This window comes from Belonocnema kinseyi, chromosome 5, assembly GCF_010883055.1.
Source record: "Belonocnema kinseyi isolate 2016_QV_RU_SX_M_011 chromosome 5, B_treatae_v1, whole genome shotgun sequence".
Classification (NCBI taxonomy): domain Eukaryota; kingdom Metazoa; phylum Arthropoda; class Insecta; order Hymenoptera; family Cynipidae; genus Belonocnema; species Belonocnema kinseyi.
In genome coordinates, this window is record NC_046661.1 from 50389742 (window position 1) to 50410842 (window position 21101).

At 32.0% G+C, this 21101-nt stretch overlaps 1 protein-coding gene across 1 annotated transcript in view; it reads left to right on the top strand.

The window, feature by feature from the left end:
• The window catches only part of LOC117173216, a 160279-nt gene that overhangs the window by 118351 nt on the left and 20827 nt on the right, over window positions 1-21101 (top strand). Inside the window, exon 2 of the mRNA XM_033361670.1 lies at window positions 18114-18371. Coding sequence (XP_033217561.1) covers window positions 18114-18371 — 258 coding nt within the window. The remainder of the gene's footprint in view (window positions 1-18113; window positions 18372-21101) is intronic.

Sequence of the window (21101 nt, forward strand, 5' to 3'; positions counted from 1 at the left end):
CGTTTTGCGAAAGATCACCCTATCCGGGGTAACACTAGCATAACATTGGCGCTCTGATCCACCCACCCTTAAAAAGCGTTACGTAATTTATGGATGCTCCCTAAGGATCGAAGATTTGGAGATCTAACAAAGACAGCTATATTATCATCACGAAATGTTGATGTTGAAGAAATAAATGACAGAGTCCTGGAGCTATTGGACAAAACCACAGAACAAATTTATACAAGTGTAGATAGTGTTGAAAATTGTGATAATGGAGATATACATGATGCAATACTCCCAGAATACTTGAACACATTGAATCCACCGACCCTTTCTCCTTACGAATTACGATTCAGAAACAATTGTATTGCTATGCTAATTCGTAATCTTTCTATTAACGAAGGTCTATGTAATGGTACACGTTTTGCAAATAATCTTCTACGATGTCGCATGCTAACAAGTGATGAAGCAGGGGAAATTGTCTTTATACATCGTATTACACTGCATTGTGAAGAAGTTTACCCATTTACTTTTAAGCGTCGACAATTTCCAATCAAGCTGGCATTCGCAATGAGAATTAATAAAATTCAAGAAAAAACTTTTGATAATATCGGGTTAGATCTTCGTAAAGATGTATTTAATCATGGGCAATTGTATGTGGCATTTTCTGGAGTTCGATCTTGGCATTCACTAAACAATTTCCTAGGAGAGCAGCGGCAAAATAATATTATAAAGAATTATGTGTATACAGAAATATTCAAATAATTTTTTATTTTTAATTGATAAAAAATAATGTTCAAAACAAATAAAATTTCATTATAAATTGGATATTCAAAATTCACAAAATCAAATTCATATATTCGTGGACAAAAATATAGGAGAAACTTAAAGTAAGTACATCTGATAGTAAAAAAATACATAAAATATGATAAAAAAGAATACTTCAAAAAAAAAGTAAATGCGCGCGCGATAGCGCGCGTTCGGTCTCGTATCACAAAAAAGCTCGACTAAACTGTTGAGTAACACGTGGGTGAGGGATAGAAGGGAGGGAGACGACGCCCCATTCCACATGATGAAGAACGCTCAACTATGAATCTGTCAGATACAGCGCGTGTACTGGTGTGTTAAAGGCTAGCATGACTAGTAAAAGATTGAGGTAAACGTGACATGAAATACACTTACCAAACACAGAAACTTAGGTACTCTTTATCACAAAAAACAGGCAATTGCGACAGTCTTTAAATATATTTACCATAACTAATAAAATTGATATAGATTAAATATAATATTTCACTCCTGATCATCATTTGTGAAATAGTTTCAATTTCTTTCAGTGAGGCGGAGAAGTGTGACCTAGAGTTAAAAAAAAATTTAATAATTGTTGATAAAATTAAAGTTTTCAAAAAGGTTGTGTCTCTTTATCCCGAAAATTTGGGCAACTTAAAAAAGGGGATGGACTAGTCGTCCAGAAAATTTGGGATCACAAGTTATGATTTTGAAAGATATTGGACTACTATCGGCGAGAAAATCATAGGCATCTCCCTTTGAAACTTGCTCAGACAAAAAAAATTCTGGTGCGACAAAAAAAAACAGTCATACGAAAGCTAAAAGTGTTCTACGTAAATGAGCTGGAAGACGTTTATGTAAACAAATATTTGTTCTTAGCAGACTGAAAAATGTAAAAAAAAGCAGGGATTTTCGGATACATTTAAGAAGACTCAAGTTTAGAGCATTATTTCTTACACAAGGGGCGATGGGGGAAATTTAACAAAAATGCATGATTATGAGGAAAACTGTTGTGAACCAGTTGCAGTTGAGAAATTTAAAAAACAATAAAAATTGTTGCTTAAAAGTACAAAAATGTGCGACTATATTATCTTTAGTTCTAATACAGATATTAAAGCGATTCAAACTGCAAACTGTAATGGATAGGCTTTGTAATTATTTCCGATCTCTCGGAAGAATGTGATAGTCATATTTTTTGTGAAAATCGCGACATTTTTAGAAATTTTTGTTGTTGGAAAACAAGCGACAGAAAGCGGTGGAGGGGGGGTCTTTTCTTGACTGCCGACCGCTGGTCCTTTTATTCGACCCGTGGCCAGATGTCATCCAAGGATTCAGAACCACGGGTCGAAGAAAGGCACCAGCGGTCGGCAGTGAAAAAAAGCCCCCCCCCCCCTGCTGTTAAGCTTCAAAAGCAGATGCTTATGATTTTCTCGCCGATAATAGTGATCTTTAATTTCGGGACAGGAAGACGTTACGTTTTAAAAATCATCCTTACGTATTAATTGAACCTTCCTTAATCCGAATTTCTGAGTTTTATCTCAAATGGCAATAAGTACTTAATACCTTTTGACTCAACTAAATAGATTAATTGATGATTATTGGGACGTAACTCAGTTAAAATCAGGTCAACCTTACGGAAACTCTCGCCCACGCTACTCGGTTCTATTCTCGTTGTCTTGCCGGATTCTCTTCCTCTAACAGCCGAGACTTAGAGAAGGTATTTGGAGACGTGGGTATAACACCGGGAAGAGGACGATCATCTAATCGGACGAAACGTATAGTTGCTCCAAGTAAATCCAATTTCACAGGGAAACGTCTCACCGAGGTATCTTCCGGGCGAACGGCGATCCGGATCGATTTGAAATTTGATTTCCCCGCCACTGTGAGCACTCGATTATTGTCGATTCCAAGTTCCGCGTTCGCGTTGCATCCAATCTTTGAGATAATCTTCAACTAGATACAGAGTCGCCTCCAAAGACATGTATATTTCTTTATTGATTTATTACTTCTCCAAATTCTTCTTACCGACATTTACCCACAGGCAAGAATCCGAAGGTTCATGTGCATGCTAATTAGATAAGAAAACAATCATATATTCGCGACGGTTGCATAATTTGATTTCATATAATTCGATTTTATTATTGCTTTCTTGCATTCTTCTTAAGTGTTGTCTGTAAGATACTTACAGTATATTGTCTATCTATAAAATTCTATATTATATTTTCGAAATCATAATTTAATCGTAGTCTTCTGAGAAAAAATAAAACTACATATAGCATGATATTACTGTCGGTAATAGAACTTTGCAACAAACCCACGCGTATTTCATTCAATTTTTTCCGCCGTCTTTTTGAGTATTTAGTTATTTATAGTTACAATTTATGGTGGTGGAAACTTGAAAATATTCAAAAAGTTAATTTTAATACGACCAACTAAGACCATGTATCACTTACTCCGTTGTTATCTTGCCCACATTTTTTTTACAATAAGGCAGTGTTGACCAAAAGAGCAACGTTAAACGAAGAACGGGAAGTATTGAACATAAATTAAAAAATAATATGTAATAAATATTTATTAAATAAAATTTACATTTATATAAGTATATACAAGTATTTATGCATATATACATTTATAAAGAGAGATTATTTAAAAAAATGAATAATTACGAAAAATATTTTTGAATCATCTGTATTATCACGGATTACCAATTCGTAGCCTATTTGAGAATAATGACTTCCGTCACTTTTTTAAAGTTCTTTTCAAGATTACATTAAAAAAGAGTGGTTAACTTAACAACTCAATTATTACGCAAAATATTGCCAAAACATGTCTGTGAATACTCATTATCAATTCGTCTCCTTTTCTAAAATGACAACTTCCATGAGTTTAGTGACGTTCAGTACCCATACAGACAAGGCAATTTACTCATCGGGCAGCATTAAAATTTCATTAGATTATATCCTCTTTATCACACAATGTCGATTCTGAATACATTATTTAACTGGTTAAGACTTCAATCATTTCAACTTTGAAAGCTGCTTTTTATTTAAAAAACTATAACTTTGCATGATTTTGTATTTATATAATTTTGAACGGTTAAATATTTAAATTACATGAGCATTCGAACTAAGCGGGAATTTCAAAATTAACGACTGTAAGAACTTTCCAACACAAATAATTTTATTGTCTTCCCATGACTCTTTGGCCTTTCAACAAGAATCAGCTGAAATTGCAGAAAACTTTTGGATATATTATAGGAAGGCTGATAATTGCAACTCGAGTAACTTTGTGAGATGTGGGAAGATCATTAAAGTCAAGTGGCTAGTCGCCACATGTTCTCCTCTAAACATGAAGACGCCATTTGAAACCAGCTATAGACATGAGATGTGGAGTTTTAAAGGCGGCTTACGCATACACACAAACGTACAATTTAATGCACTTGACTTCGTCTCTGTGCAAGTATGAGTGCACATTTGTACAATGCATGTGCGCCCGCAATTGAGTGAAATTAATGTCAAGAGTCTTTTGTAATTTGTCTTGCCGATTGTCCTATTTATTATCATTTTTATCGTCCCTTCTTCGAAGAATTTTAATTTCAAGAATAATATTTCTTCACCTTGAAATTCTTTTTAGAAAATAATATAATTTAAGTCGTCCTAGTACAATTCAGAAGAATGCAAAATTACTTGAAAATCTTTTAATTTTTTATTGTTACAAATATTTAAGTCTCTAGAAGATAATAAATTTTTTATTTTTATTGCTAATCATTTCGATTTCTTTAATTTCAATAATCTTTTACTTAAATACCTTCAGGACAGTACATTTTAAAGAAGAGAACAACAGCGCATCCGCATCTTTATCTACTTATACTCTTTATACATAACCGTTATTTATAAGTCTTACGCTTCTTACATAAGCAGCTTCCGTTTTGTTTTTCTTTTACTTTTCTTCTATCTCAACCTTTCCACTTTTCAGGTTCAATCTTATTCATTCCCCTAGCTACCTTCAATTCTGTCAACCACTGCTTCCTCCCCTAAAACCATTAACGCATTTTCTTGGCAGTTTCCTTTATCTTTAATTCAATATCTGTTCTCCTCTTTTTTACGAAACTTCCCGTCTATCTTCTTCCCCCACGTCGCTTTTCTGAATACTTTGGTACTCCTTCCCTCTTGATCATCTTTTACCATTTATTATATTTTTAATTCTCAATCATTCTCCATCTTTCAATTTTTTGTCATTCCTTTTCTATTTTCCCGATTGTTCATAGTTGATTTAATTACCGTCCCGCATCTGCTATTTTACAATCTCTAAAGAACTTCCGTCTTCATTTTTTCCATCTCTTTAATTATATCGATCTTCCTCTCCTTTCTTTTACTTTCTTTTAACAATTTTTCGTTAGCTGCCCTCCATTGCCCTGCTCACCATGCCATTTTGCGGCTCTACTACTTAATTTACGCCTCTGCGCCTCTTCCCTCGTTATATGTACATCTGTGTTGAAGTCTGTTTCTATCGCTCATCTCATATATGTTTCTATCGCTCATCTCATATATCTTTCTTGCAAATACTGAATCTCTACTTTTTTCTTCTACTTCATAGTCCATATCTGTTCCGTTATCCTTAAAAAATTTCATCCTTCCTCTTATACGAGATACATGATCTGGATTTGTTTTTAAGGTATATGCCTAATATTTAAACTTCTTTACTTCTTATAACGTTACTCCTCTCCATCTCTTAGTGATACCCCCATCGCTTCTTCATCCTCTACTATTACCACTATTATCCGCGTGTGCTAGTATATGAATATACAGGGTGCGTCATTTAAAGTGGAACCACTTGTTTCTGAAAAAAACATTTAAAAAACAGTCGTTTTGTTGTTTATTTAGATCATCATTTATTTCATGTCAAGAAGGTTTGTTGCAACTACTTATTGAAAATGATATAGCGAAAATGGGCACCTTTGGCCTCAACCGCTAAATGTGCTCTTTTTTCGGTGTTTTCGATCACGTTGAACAATGTTTCGGTCGATATGGCGGCGATTTCACGTCGTGTGTTGGCTTCCAATTGAGCTATAGTCCTTGGCTTCTTGGCGTACACCTTGGACTTCAAATAACCCTACAAATAAAAGTCTGGTGAAGTTAAATCGGGTGATCTGAGTGGTCAGTCAAAATCGGCCGAAATACTGGCCAACGTGATCGAAAACACCGAAAAAGAGCACATTTAGCCGTTGAGGCCAAAGGTGCCCGTTTGCGCAATATCATTTTCAAGAAGTAGTTGGAACAAACCTCCTTGAACTAAAATAAATGATTATCTAAATAAACCACAAAACGATTGTTTTTTAAATGTTTTTTTTTCATAAACAAATGGTTTCACTTTAAATGGCGCACCCTGTATATTCTTATACTGGCACACGCGGATAATAGTGGTTATAGTAGAGCATGAAGAAGAGATGGGGGGCAACACTGAGAGATAGAAAGGAGTAATGTTATAAGAAGTAAAGGAGTTTAAATATTTGGCATATACCTTAAAAACAAATCCAGATCATGTATCTCGTATATGAGAAAGGATGAAAATTTTGAAAGGATAACGAAACAGATATGGACTATGAAGTAGAAGAAATATGTAGAGATTCAGTCTTTACAAGAAAGATCTCTTTAATAACACAACTACATATAACTTATACAATGTTGGCATAGGTGTCACTTTTCTTATGTCTTTAGCGTTCTCTCATTCTCCTTTTTTCAACTACCGGTACCACTACTCCTTGTTTTTATATCTCTTGCCACCTGTCTTGTCCCCATACCATATCGCACATTATCAAGCCCATTCCTATGGATCTTACCCCCCCCCCCCTCCTATATTTCCACGTTTCATCGGGAGCCCCATCTATAACAGGAACCTTCTATCATCTTTCATTATTCCTAACACCTTTATTATTTCTTCTCTTTTTATGTCCCTTTCCTCGCCTCTTTTCTTTCCCTCTTTTCCTCATCTGCCGTCTCAAAAATAAAAGTCGTAATTAAATTTTGGATGAGTTCCATATTATTCTAATTACGGTTAAGTTAACAGGGGACTCATCCTAAACGTAGTTACTACTTTTCTTGTTTGAGCGGCCGTCATATCTTTCTTTCTTCTCTACCCATCCTAGCAAATCGATAAAACATTTTCTCCATTCTATTAGATGTTTAACATACATTTTTAACTGGTGTTAAATTTGTTGATCAGAAAGAGTAATATTTTTCTGAATTCTTTATTTTAGTTTGAAAAGTAAAAAAGCCAAGTTCATGAATAAAAATTAAGATCTCGATAAAGTATTTAATGAAAAGGGCCCCTCTTGTGGAGACGCAAAAATGCTCTAAACAATTTCAATTGACAATTTTGCCTAAATTTACAGTTACTTCTATTTACTACTTATTGTTAAAAAGTGGGAGAAAACTCTAGTTTCTTTTATTTAGGTAGCTCTGCTGCTTATTATTATTTTTATTTATACCATTATCTTATTGTTCATTCAATCTATTAAATATTGATGTTAAATTTTCTAATAGGACTAGATTCTATAAAAGTTACGTTTGGTTTTATCGCTTTGAAATTATTTTTATAATTGTTCGCTTTAAATCTTATAAATAATGATTTTAATAAGTAATTTAAATACACAAAATGTAGAAATAAATCACACCCAGCTTAAAATCAGTCTTGTATATGGGCCTATTCGGGCTCTGTATGTGAAATTATTCGAAATATTGGAATTTTATGGATCTATCCGGGTCCTATCCGGGAGACCGGACCAATCTAGTATTTTACTAAAGACCAAAGTGACTATCTTTCTGGGTCTAAGCGGTAGACCCCTAATTCAAAAGAATTGTCTGTACGGGTCTATCCAGGACCTATCTGAGAATTTGCCGTTGAAAAAGGAAAAAAATCCTACAGTGTTCGTTTTTCCGGGCCAATCCAGGACCAGAGATCAATACAATCCAGATAAGGTCCAGATAGAAACCGGACAGAACTCTTATTCGGATATATTCTGGCTCTATCCTGTTACAAACAAACCTTTTTATCAGTTTAAATCTAGCGCATCGCTATCATATATCCAATATGGCTGTCGTCAAATAAATGCATGCTATTGGTTGACTTTTTTCAGTTCAATGAAGTTCGTTAAAAGATGCTTTAATCCTAAATCATGCCTAAACTAAACGTACAATTAATCATTAATAAATTGATAAAGCACTACGATAATGATTTAAACAACAAATTCTGCTCTAAACAATGACAAATTACTTCATTAGGTGCAGAAAAATAGAACTCCTTTCAAGCACCCTCTATAGGCACACTTGTGCGAATCGGGATTTTACGTTTTCGAAGCTCGCTATATCTTTGAAGATGATAAATAATTTCAAAAAAAGTTGTACTTTTCTATGTAAAATTTCATGCAGAATTGAGTGGTCATATGCAAATTTAAAAAAAATTACACTATTTCTTGCAAACATTAATTTTTTTAAAGAGCCACTTTTATGGGACCAATATTATATTTTAATAATAAATAGTTTCATATATTTTTGATTTATCGGTACATTTTTTTAGTCATAAAGTCACAATAACTGAGGCGTGAAGAACATATTTTGCAGTCTACTTAAGCATAAGGGAATTTCAGGCAGTCCATTGTCCGACATCTGCGCACTCAACTCACAGTCTTAGACTGTAGTCATCGCAAATGCTTCTTAAATAATTATGGCACTCTATGCGAGTGCGCCTAGCAGCAGTGACTTCGCAGAAGTGGCATCGGGCATGTCATTTTTCTAAAAATTATCTGGAATGTATACGTGGCTGGTTCGTCGTTGCTTAATAATTTTGAATTTATTTGTGTAATTATCTTGCGCATAGTTTGCGCAAGTATTTATTTGCATCGTTTATTTGTATCATTGTAGAATTTATCCTCATACACTAAGAAAACCACTTTTATAAAATTATTACCAGGCAAGAAATGATCACACTTTATAGGCACACAGATGCGTATTCGCACCAAATCAAACTTTGTATGTGATTTTCTTGAAAGAAAAGATGCGACTGGCCGGCGCACATTGGGAGAAATCGGGAATTTACTGTTCATAATCCACTACAGACTACAATTATTGATTATATCAGAGTTATTTCAGATATACTTCAGGAACATGAATATTAACTTTAAGATTTAGGTTAATTGTTATACACAATTAATATAAACAATTACTTTCATATGGTGCTCAACCACAACAAAAAACTTTATCTCGATTAAAAATGCCTAAATATCTCGTAAAAGCAGTATTAAGAATGGAAATAACCATTAGTTAACAATTACCACTGTTATAAATATTCTAATAAACAAATTGTATTATCTTATTTTTTTAAAGATGTTATTCTCATCAAAGAACTTTCAAATTAATTCTAAATTATAATAAATAGCTGCAAAAAATATAAATGTTAAATAATTTTAGTTTTAATATCAATATCATAAATAAAGGCAAAAATCTAGCATTTTCTATTCGAAAATTTTTTTTTTCTATTAAATCATGTTGCTGTTTTCTAAGTGGTTATAATTCATCAAGAAAACGTGAAAAAAACTCTTTATTGTTATTGTTATTAACAATATTTCAAATAAACAGTCATCTGTAGCAAGTTTGCGTCTGAATAAGCGGTTTTTTTTATAATAATTATAATTTTATTAACAACAAAAATATTTAACAGCTATATTTTTCTGCAGCTATTTCTCTTAATTTAGAATTAATTTGAAAGTTGGTTGATCAGAAAAAAAATACTTTGAAAAAATAATACAATTTGCGTGATTGAATATTTATAACAATGGTAATTGTTAACTAATGGTTATTTTCCATTCTTAAAACTACTTCTACGAGATATATAGGCATTTCTAATCAAGATAAAGTTTTTTTGTAGTTGAGCACCGTTCGAAGGTAATTGTTTATATAAATTGTTTATAACAATTGACCCAAATATTAAACCTAAAATTTATATTTCTGAAATATATCTGTTCTGGAGGATTTAATTCTGAGAATTTAAAAAAAAATCACAATTGGTCAAGAATTGTAGGCTGTAGTCGATTGTGAACAGAAAATTCCCGATTCCTCCCATATTCCGGCGGTCCTTAACTACACTATTAAAAATAATATTAAATTTAATGTACCCATGTGTATTAACATTTATATATCAAGCATATGAAATCGCCATTAAAGGCGACTATATTAAATTTCATATACATTCATGTTAATCACAAGAAAAATCAGATAATTCCCTTTTTCACAAATACAAAATAAGTTTAGCAGTAATTTTAGACTGTAAATAATATAACATGATACCTTCTTCCTATTAATTAGAAATAAAATTGGATTTCAAATCGAAAGGTTGAACTAAGCAAATAAATAACAGACCTAACCTACAATTAACTGGCTTTGCCTTAAATTTGGACTATTTAGTGCTAAATTAGGGAAAAGTTTTACCCGTACATTGCACTTTTATAATAAATAACAATTCAGTCAACGAATTCTAGATTATTAATTTAATTGAGAATATTTGACAAGATTTAAAGAAATTAAAGCACGTTGAGTTTTCACGCGCATTGCTATACTCCAGTAGCGGCAGTGCATATTAGGTTCACACGAATGTATATTAAACCTTGTACAGATTTTTCTAATAGTGTATCCGATGAAGTAGAGATCAGGCATATTTAACGTAGTGGTGGCAAGAGCTTGAATTCATATCCTTTTAAATTCTCTAACGTTAAAGTTTTCTTTGGCACGAATTCGCACCAGTGTGTCTTCTACGGGTTAAGAAAAAGTTAGAATTAAGTAATCATTTATTGTTTAAACAATTAGTAAATGCTTGAAACATAGATCAACCTTCATAAAAATCACAAATTGTTCGATTAAACATAAAAAATCTACCTTTCAATGATTAAGTGCAAAAATATCAATTTCAGTTTTTGGGGCATTTTTATGATTCAACAAGGGGGCAGCACGTCTTAATATTGCCTGATTTGGCTAAAGTTTGGAGAGATTTTTTCCAGGAACCTCACAAAGTGGAGAAGGGGAGTGGCATGCGCTATAATCTAAAGAAAAAATTCAACATGTATGATTTTGGACCACCCTACGACTGTACGCACCTAAAAAGAAGACTGGGGGTTCGCATTTGCGACCTTACTTTCGGTGGTTCGAGTTTTATGTGATAGTCTGTGACGAATAAGAGTAAGGATGAAAATACTATTCAATATAGCGTGAAATAGTATTTGAACGGCTCTGAACTAGGTTTTCATAAAAATATAATTACCAGTTACGAAAGTAACTTTATCGAGTTAATTTTTCAGTCAGGAAAAAGTCTTCTGGATAAAATTATATTGAACAATTCTTGATTCAGAATAAAGTAAACAATTTTTTTTAATTGGAAATAATTCTAACTGCAAAATACTACATTGCCAATGCTGAGTACATAAAAGCGGCCACAAAAGAATGTAGAAGAACTCTGGAGCAAACCTGTAGGGCGGAATCCGTGGAGCGAACGACTGCATTGTGTAGCAGTTAACTAGTGCTTAAGACACAAAGGAAAATAGCTGAATGCTGGGAATTATTAAAAAAACGGCGTTATTATGCCTCGCTTGACGACACTCGAGTCACCTCAAAGTGCTTCGGAGCACCTGAAACCAGCCCTTTCATGAGATATCTCTATTATGATGTGAAGAACCCGATTGACAGTGATCCTCTTAGCGAGTAGTACCAAGCCACTCTTGAATCGACGTTCGGTCCGAAAACCTGATTTCGACACGTTTTTTTTTCTATTTACTTACATCCAATTATGTAGAAGGACTTTTTATTAGAACAAAGCAGTAATTTCCATATGATACCAGTATCAAAGAAATGTAAAAAACTCAGATAAAAAATCTGCCCGGCTGGCGGGCATATCCTCATCGCGCGCTACGGGCGCGGCTGGCAAGTTAGAGCGCAACTGTTGATTCTCGCGCTTCGTGCCCGATAATGGGTTTACCTCGCACTACGCACTTGATCTTTGTGCATAGACTTTTTAAAAGTAAAGGTGAAATTGGCGATTGTGAATTCTCTTTTGTTAAAGCTCATTCGGCTTTAACGAACACATTCTTATCACGTATCTCGTGCTTCGCAATCAAATTTATCGCTGAAATTTTATATCATTGCCATAACTGTATATCATTATAATTCATAACTTGCATTGGTAATAAAACAGACATAGTTTCATTTCCAATGTTTTTTTTTAATGATTTAAAGTTTACACACACGGTCTAGTGAGCAGCCTTGTATGCTGCCGAAATTTGAATTTTTTAGTTTTCAAGAAAATTCAAAAAGTTCTTATGATAATCTTGTAGGACATTTAGAAATCAAACCTTTTCTTCTCTTGATTTTTTTCATATCGTGTATTATTTGGTTTTAAATGTTCATTTTCGTGTATTTTTTTGAAATTTTGTGAATGCTGTAACTGTGGTAATTTTTGATTTTATGAAAAAAGTAATTAGGATACATTGTTGACCTTTTTTAATAAAATGAAGAACCGTACAGAGAATTTTTGGATTTTGAAAAAAGTGGTCTCGAAAATATTCAAAGCGTGCCCACTTTTTGAATTTTTATCCAAAATGGCAGGCTAACAAACTTGGCCTTTAGTTTAGGACACTAAACAGGTGTACCAAAGGCCAATCTAATAGATTTATTTATTTTTTAAGCAATTGGGAAAACAGACAGACATAGAGGTACAGAGAAAGACATACATATAGACAGACACATTCGTAAATACCTTATTTTTGGATTCAGGGGTTCTTAAAACACGGACATTTGACAAAAATTGGGGGCGGGGGGGGGGGTAAAATATTACAAAAATCTAATACCTTCTCTGATGAGAATGTAATAAATAAAATGGTTTATTTATGAGCCTATTGATTTGAAATTACTTTAAAATTGATCTTTAAGTTGAAAATTCACTTACTTGATTGAAAACTCGTCTTTTTTGGTTTGAAAAATCAATTATATTGGTACAAAATGTCTGTTTGGGGTTGTAACTTCAACTATTTCGTCAAAAATTCGTCTTTTTCTTTGAATCTTCAACATTTTGGATTTCACAATAAATGACAAATTTTTAACAAAATAGATCAATTTTTAAGAAAAGAGTTCAATTTTTGCCCGCAGATGAATCAAGGCATCAAGGAAAACTTAAATTTTTAATAAAACTAGCAACAAAATTTGATTTTGGTAAGTTTTTATTAAAAAACTATTATTTCAATTTAAATAATGCAATGAAAATACAGAAAAAGACCAACCTCTTACTTTTTGGCAGATCACAATATTTAGTTTCGTTCATTGAAAAAATCCTGATATTTTTAACCTGTTCTCATAAATTATCCCTGATATTTCCCTATTTTAATTAGTTTCTTTGGAAATAATAATACTCAAAATTCGATCTATTCAAAAAATTATTTAGAATTAAAAATTATAATGATATACTTTCTGTGTATAGATGTATATATAATGATCCAATATTTTTCACTCAGTACATCACGACACTAATTAAAATCTTGTTGACAATCATAAGTGACTCAATTTTCAACGAATTTTTTTCGTAGCTTGTGCCGTTTATCCAAAATCTTAATTTTTATTTTTAAAGTTGTCTTATACAAATAAAACAAAAGCAACACGTCCAATTAAAAAGTGAATAATGGGCAATTTGTAACCCCTTTTAAAGTGCACCATTTTTATCAATATATCCTTTTTTGTATACTTTGACCGCAAAATGGAATATTTGATTTTTTATTATTTTTTGCACGACTGACATTTGAATTTTCAAGAAAATTCAAAAAGTTGTTATGTTAATCTTGTAGGATGTTCAAAAAGCAACGTTGCTGTCTGACTTCTTTTTTATATTTTGCGTTGTTTGGCTTTAAATTTTCATTCTCGTTTTTTTTTTTGTATTTTACAGGTGCTGTAACTTTGATACTTTGAATTTTATTGCAAGAAGTCATTGGGATAAATTGTTCGTCTTTTTACTTACTCCTAGAACCCGTACACAGAATTTTCAAATCTTAAAAAAAAATAGTCTCTACCGTTTTGAAAATGCTCTAACTTTCTAAATTTTTATCTAAAATGGCTGGCTAAAAAACTGATCTTCAGTTCAAGACAAAGAATATACCAAAGGCCGATTCAATTGTTCCATTCTTTTGAAAGTTCTTGTGTTAACAGAGTAAAGATCTGCGGATACTCAGAAGGTGTTAAAATGTGTACATTTTACAAAAACAGGGGCAGGGGGTGAATTTTCCTCAAATATAATACTTTCTCTTATGAGAATGTAAAAACATTTCATTGCAGCTTGTGTCGTTCTTCCATAAAAGTTGGTTAATTTTCTATGTTATTTTTTATGATTTGAATAAAAATTACGTAACCTAGCGTGAAATGGTTTTAAGAAAGTTTGTAGATATAATTTAGATGAAAAATTTTATTGGTAAAAATGTTATTGTAGTTTGTGTAGTTTTTTAAAAATGTTATTTTTTCTTCATATTTAATGTATTTTTATAACAAAAGTATATTACAATTTTATACTTATTTTCGGATTCAGGGGGTCTCAAAACGTGGTCATTTTACAAAAACTGAGGGGGTCAAATTTTACACAAATCTAATAGCTTCTCTGATGATAATGTAAAAATGCGGTAATACAAAATAACACAATATAACATAGAGGATCGAGGATAGATGATAGAGTACAAAGGACAGAGGACAGATGATAAAGGATAGAGGATAGGCGATAGAGGATAAAGGATAGAAGATAGTGGTTAGAGGGTAGAGAGTAAGGGATATAGGATACAGGGTTTAAGATAGAGGAGAGAGTATAGAGGATAGTGGATAAAGGCTATAGGAATGGAGTATATTGAGGATAGATGATGCAGGATAGGCCAGGATGGGCGATCGGCGATAGGTACTATTACGTTATAATTATAAAAATGCTTATTTTCCGAAATTGAAATGTTATAGTTACTCAAGGGAGCCTTTCCTCTACTTCCGCTGGCTGCGTGCACCTACCCAACATTAGAGGCTTTTAGGTAACATATGGTAAGATATCTTAAGTATTTTTGTTCAATTCAATCCTAAATGGATTGTTTTGTAAGGAAAGAAAATACATTATTTAGGATACTTTTAGCGAGAATCGCAATTTTTATATTGCGGTAGAAAAATATTGTTATCTACCAGGTAAAAGAAGTGTTTGTAGGAATACTTACATCAACCTCCCTTACACTATTGCAAAAACAATCAGAAGTTTTTCTACCTTATGAGAAAGCAAATAAAGGGCTACTGAAAATGAAATAGGCATATTGACAGACTCTTTTTTCAAGTTAATTAATGTATTTATTTTCATATATTGAAGAGATATAATTATATTTTAGGGGAATGAGGGCTATGGAGGGTATGAGAAAATTCCTGACACGACCGCAAATTATGTGTTCCAGTCGCGTATTTGAACTAGGTAGAGAAGAAAAAGGGGTATGTAGGGATGGAAGAAAGGACAAAGGTGTCAGCGTATAGAAAAAAGGTGGCATCTGAAGGGTTGGAGACAAAAGCTTGTTTCTGGGAGGTAGGTGATAAAAAGTGGTATCCTCAGAGTGGAAGGCAAATCTGGATGGTGCAGGGAAAATGATGGAATACGCGGGGGTAGGGATAGAGGAGGAAAAAGATGGCATCTTGAAATGGTTGTAGGGAAAAAGGCGATATCTAAGGAGGGTTTGGGAGAAAAATTCCCTCTGCACTTTTCGTGTGCCAAACCCTCCCCTCTTTCCCAGAATATTTCTCCTATAAGTTTAGTTTCTGATATCTATTGCGAACGGCGATGGGTACTGTTACGTTATAATTATATATGTCTTATTCTTCCGAAATTGACCTCTTAAAGGAATGCAACTGAAGGGTAAAAACGCATAAAAACCCATGCGCCATTTTCCAATTTTTCGGGAGACACTTTAAAAACATTTTTTGAATTCAACAGGAATATTTAAGAAAAATACAAAACGAATTAAACTCCATTATACTAAATTTGCCGAAGGTCAATGCTCGACCAAAATAATGATAAAATGATGGCTTTTAAATTACATTAAGAAAAAAATTTGTAATCGCAGCAAAATCATATTGTTGAGCAGTTTTTGTTGCCAGTGAAAAATTTTGGTTGTTAGCATAACATTATTTTGTTGGCCAAACAAAATATTTGGTTCTTGACACAAAATTATTTAGTTAAGCCTTATTTTTTTGTCCTGAGCAAATTTTTCTTGAGCCAACAACAATATTTAGTTAGACCAACCAAATATAAAACCACGCATGCGCATTCGTTTATTGGGATCACGTGCACGGGGGTGCATGTTAATTTCCATTATGGGGGATAATGTACCGATGAAGTCACGTGTTCTGTTTTCTTGATACGTGTTTAAAGTAATGAAAGTGATATAAATAAGTGACAAGATCTTAATTAATAAATAAGTGATGTGAATAAACATTGATAACGCGACGCGTCGAATTTTAAAACTTTGATACTTGTAAATAGTTCGTAAATACAATAGTTTAAATGTCTATTTATCGCAGAGATTACACAACTTTATACTTCGTTTCTAAGAGCATGGTATTGATTAAGATGTGCTTGAGGATTATAAATAAGGATATTCCGATTATTTTTCTCTAGATTTAATATTTTTATTTGACACCTTTAATCATTTATCCGTAATTTATGGCATTTTTTATAAGCATAGTATGGAAATTTTTGTCTTCTCAAAATTTGAATCAGTTGTAAAAAAACTGTTTTGATCAAAGTCATTCACTAATTCATTCAATTGCAACGTAAACTGACTTTTATTTTCAAGTAACTTTTTTCGATCACTGAATATAATTAGTTAAATTAACTTATTTTATTCAATGACCCATTAACGAATTTGTAAATGAATTTTAGCTACAAAATAGTTGCTTTTATCGACTGGTTTAGGTTTTTAGAGTACAAAAAGTATGTTTTTCACCTAAAAAAATTTCGTTGACCTTATAAAAGTATTTTGTTAGGTTAACCAACAAATATTGTTCAACCAACAACATATTATATTGGGATCACAAAAGAATTTTATTGACTCAACAAAATTATTTTTTTCAGGCAACAATATTTTTGTTGTTCCAACCAGCAGTTTTCTCAGTGTACTATATTTTAACTTTGAATGATGATAGCAATTATAATTTATGTTATTTCAAAGAGATAAGAATTTGTTTCGTACCTGACTTGGTACTGAATGTAGGAGACAACAGAGTAATTAAAAATAATCATCCAGCCTCGGGAAAATTAATATTGTATTTATTATTTTGTGATACTTAGAAATAGCCTCTCTGTCAACTTTGTACGACATTAATAACTATAATTATTATTAATTCTCTAGTATTGTTTTGTACCTTTACTTACATTGAAATACGAAATAACGAATATATTATTTTATTCTATGCTGCATTGCATTATTTTATTATTTTCGAACATTAATTAATACAGGATAATGAAGGATATATATTATTGATTCCTTTTTCGATAAATTAATTAGAAAATTGGTTAATTAAAATCAAGTTCACTATAAAACACTTACAGTGGGACAGTGTATTTACTATTCGATTACTGCCGAGAGTAAATCGATTCCCCCTACCCTTCTGTTTTCACTCGACATCCTGAAAATTTATGATTTCAGAGCCCGTACTCGCTAATAATAATTATCAAGCGGTCCTGTTAATTCAATACTTTTAATTATCGAGGATTTGCATGCGAGCATTGACGGGGGTAAACTATTTACCTTGTTCATGTGCCCTTTGATAGCCGATGTATTCACAGCGCGACCGAATATTCATCAAAGCTGAATGCATAACAGCAATCTATCAAACTTAATTGTTTATAACTCGATTATAACATGCTATAAGTGGTAACAAGTAGTTTATACATTTGATAGTATTTACACTATTTATACTGATGTACAAAGTGCATTAAGTCATCATATTAAAACATTTTTAGATGAATGTCATAACAAGCCTGAATTATTGTTCAGATAGTTTAAATCTGTCTCTAGACTTTTTTTTTACACATACGCTGATGCAACAATTTTTTTCATTTTCTTACCAAGCCCTAATGTTAGTCCATAAGGGAAACTTTTGTTCTAACATCTCTGTAACATAGTTATACAATTTGCATAAAACTGTTCTTCCCTCCATTCATGAAATAATTGTTAAATTTTTTTGTTTATCAATATAAAATCTTCACCCTATTTTCACTAAACTAATAACATGTATATATCATTTTTGTTATAGGAAAAGCGCTTAAAATATTGAAATTGGATGTACCCAGTTTAGTCGATCCAAGAACAGAATCGGTGACTTTGCGTTGTGAATACGATCTTGGAGGCGGAGAATTATATGCTGTTCAGTGGCATAAAGATGGAGAAGAGTTCTTCAAATATATGCCAAGCATGAATCCTCCTGGTTCTGTCTACGATATCGAAAATTTCTATGTAGATGTTCAGCGCAGTGATAGTAAGAAAGTTACTCTATTGAACAATTATCACAAAGGTTAGTATTTTTTATAAATTTCTTATTTTATTCTCGCCGCATTGTAAAATATGTTATATAACTTCTATAGCTATGTATATCATCAAAGATCATGAATGTTGGATCCCATGCCAGACTCACGCAAACCTGACCTTTATGTCATTGCTTTTTTTTAACTGTGACTACTTTTGTGTTCAGTAGAGAAAATTTTGGACATTCTGTTCTCATTGAGCAGGTATGGGTTTGATGTGAAACTGACCATCGTGGATTTCTTTAAATTTCACGTTCGAGACCCCTGGAATTCGAAAAAACCGGTTTTGATAGTGCCTATATGTCGTCGTCGTCGTCGTCGTCGTCGTCGTTGTCCGTGTCGTTGTCGTTTCTACACGAGGTAACTTTTAAAAGAAAACTCGGATTAGATTCTGCTTTAGTATAATTTTTAATAGTTTAAAAAGAAAGGAAGAATTCGTTAGCTAGCTTTTTTTAATAGAAATTTAAAGAGTTAGTGCATTTTGAAAATTTCTAAGATCAGTTTTTTTCAATACTTAAAAATGCTATGTACAGATATTCATAGTATAATTGAAAAGTCCTAAAATTTATTCTTCGAGTTTTTTTCGATAAAAATAAAATTATTAGAGTTATAACATTTTCAAAATTTAAAAAAAAAAGAAAGAAAATGAGCATTTTAAACCAAAGAACGCACGATATAAAAAAAGTCAAGAAAAGAAAACCATTGCAGTTTGAAAGCAAGACACGAGAAAAGATGAATAAATATAAATTTTACACTGAAAAAAGATCTACAAACTAGTTATAATCACTGTTTGATGGGATGCGTAGTTCTTGTTTTATTCGCAAAAAACGATACAGTGAAACTCTTCTATTGTGCCGGTGTAAGGGTTGGAGGTGGTGGGGAAATAACTCTTTAGACTGCCGCTTCGGCTGAAAACGCGTTTGCTTTTGTTTATATCCGCGTGACCACTGCACATTCCTCGCAGCTCCTTTTACTTCTATCCGCGGCGCGGCGTCAATTCTCGGAAAGGTTATAGAAGGGAAAGCCATTGAAGGGTCTCACAGTATTAAAAAAAAACATTAAAATTTTTTTAAGTTTAATTTTTTGTAAGAAATTAAACTAAAAACAAATAAAATTGATTTTTGGACAAACATCACAAATTATAGACAAATTAATGCACAAAAGTTTGTCCACCAAAAATATCTACAAATCTGTTTTGAATAATTATTTCATAGGACGGGTAGTTTTTGTTTTAATCGTAAACAATTATATCAACAATGAAAATTTTTTTTTAAACAACACAAGGGACGAAAAAAATTAACAAAGAAAAGTTATTTACTAAAAAAAGTTCTAGAAATGAGTTAATAATTATTTTCGATAAGATGCGTATTTTCTGTTCAAATCGTAAAAAATAGCAATGAAAATAAACTAATTATTTATTGCAAAAACGACAAAAATTGAAATAAAATGTAAATTAACATAATTGTTTTTTTTTTAAAGAAATGCTTTTTTTAAGTATGTATGCCTATTATAAATTGCAATAATATAAATGTATTGAAATGATACACTTTTCAGCGTTGCTGAGAATTAAAATTAATGCAAAATAAGAAAGAGAAATTTAAATTATCATAAAAAATCAAATTTGTACATTATTTTGAAATATCTGCATCAGCAGTCCCAACCCAAGCTACATAATTTTATAAAGGTACAATTTTATTTATTTTAACACTAAAATGCATTGCATGTCCAGGAGAAAGTATCGTACTTCTTTTTTGCCGTACAAACTAAAAAGATACATAAGTGACATTGCCGCTCAGGTCGATTTTTTCATTGCCAATTTTAAGTAAATAACTCTAAGCGGCAATGTCACTTATGTATATTTTTAGTTTGTAAGGTAGTTTTATCTTATTTATTTACCAAACAATAATATTTCTTTTTAAAAGTCTTTCTTAACCTTACTTTTATAAATAACAAACAACGGAGAAAAAAATTTGTAACGAAACTCTAATAATGATTATCTTAATTTAGTATTAGAAAGACAAACGTAACTACTTTACTTCCATAGGTATCCCTGATAAGGCTTGGTGTCACCAAGCGAAAGCTTGTTTTTGAATAAAAAACTAAGTACCATATCACGACTAGTAGATCAGCACTGTCATTCCATCTTTAAAAATCAATGTAGAAAAGTTCGCATTTTGAATAACATGGAGAGCCAAGCTTAAGATGTGTGAAGAGAATGATTTCGTTAAAGACAAAGGAACTTGAACAGAAAAGAATTCACAATTACCAAGTTACAGTAAATAAAATAGATAAAATAAATTTAAAAAATGTATATATAGTTGCTAAAAGAAAAATTGGAATTAAATACTTGAAAAATGAATTTTTTTGGCATAGGATTAATAAAGTTGCTTTTTAACACCTTTCTTCTATCCGTAAAGAAACACATTATATTTCTAATGTTCAGAACTGCCTTAGACATAACTTTATAAGGCAGTTTCAACACGCAGTCCAAACTGCGCATAAAAACTGCCGTATAATGTCTCTTAACGGCAGTTTTATGAAGTGGTAAACTCACTATTGTTTTAACGTTTTATTTAAAAGAGTGATTGTCAGTAGCGATTGGACAAGTACGAAGTGATAAGATACGAGGGTAGTTCAATAAGTCCTTAGAATGAAGTATAAAAACAATTTTTTTTGGGTAAATTTTTTTTATTTTTCAACATAATCTCCTTGGAGCTCTA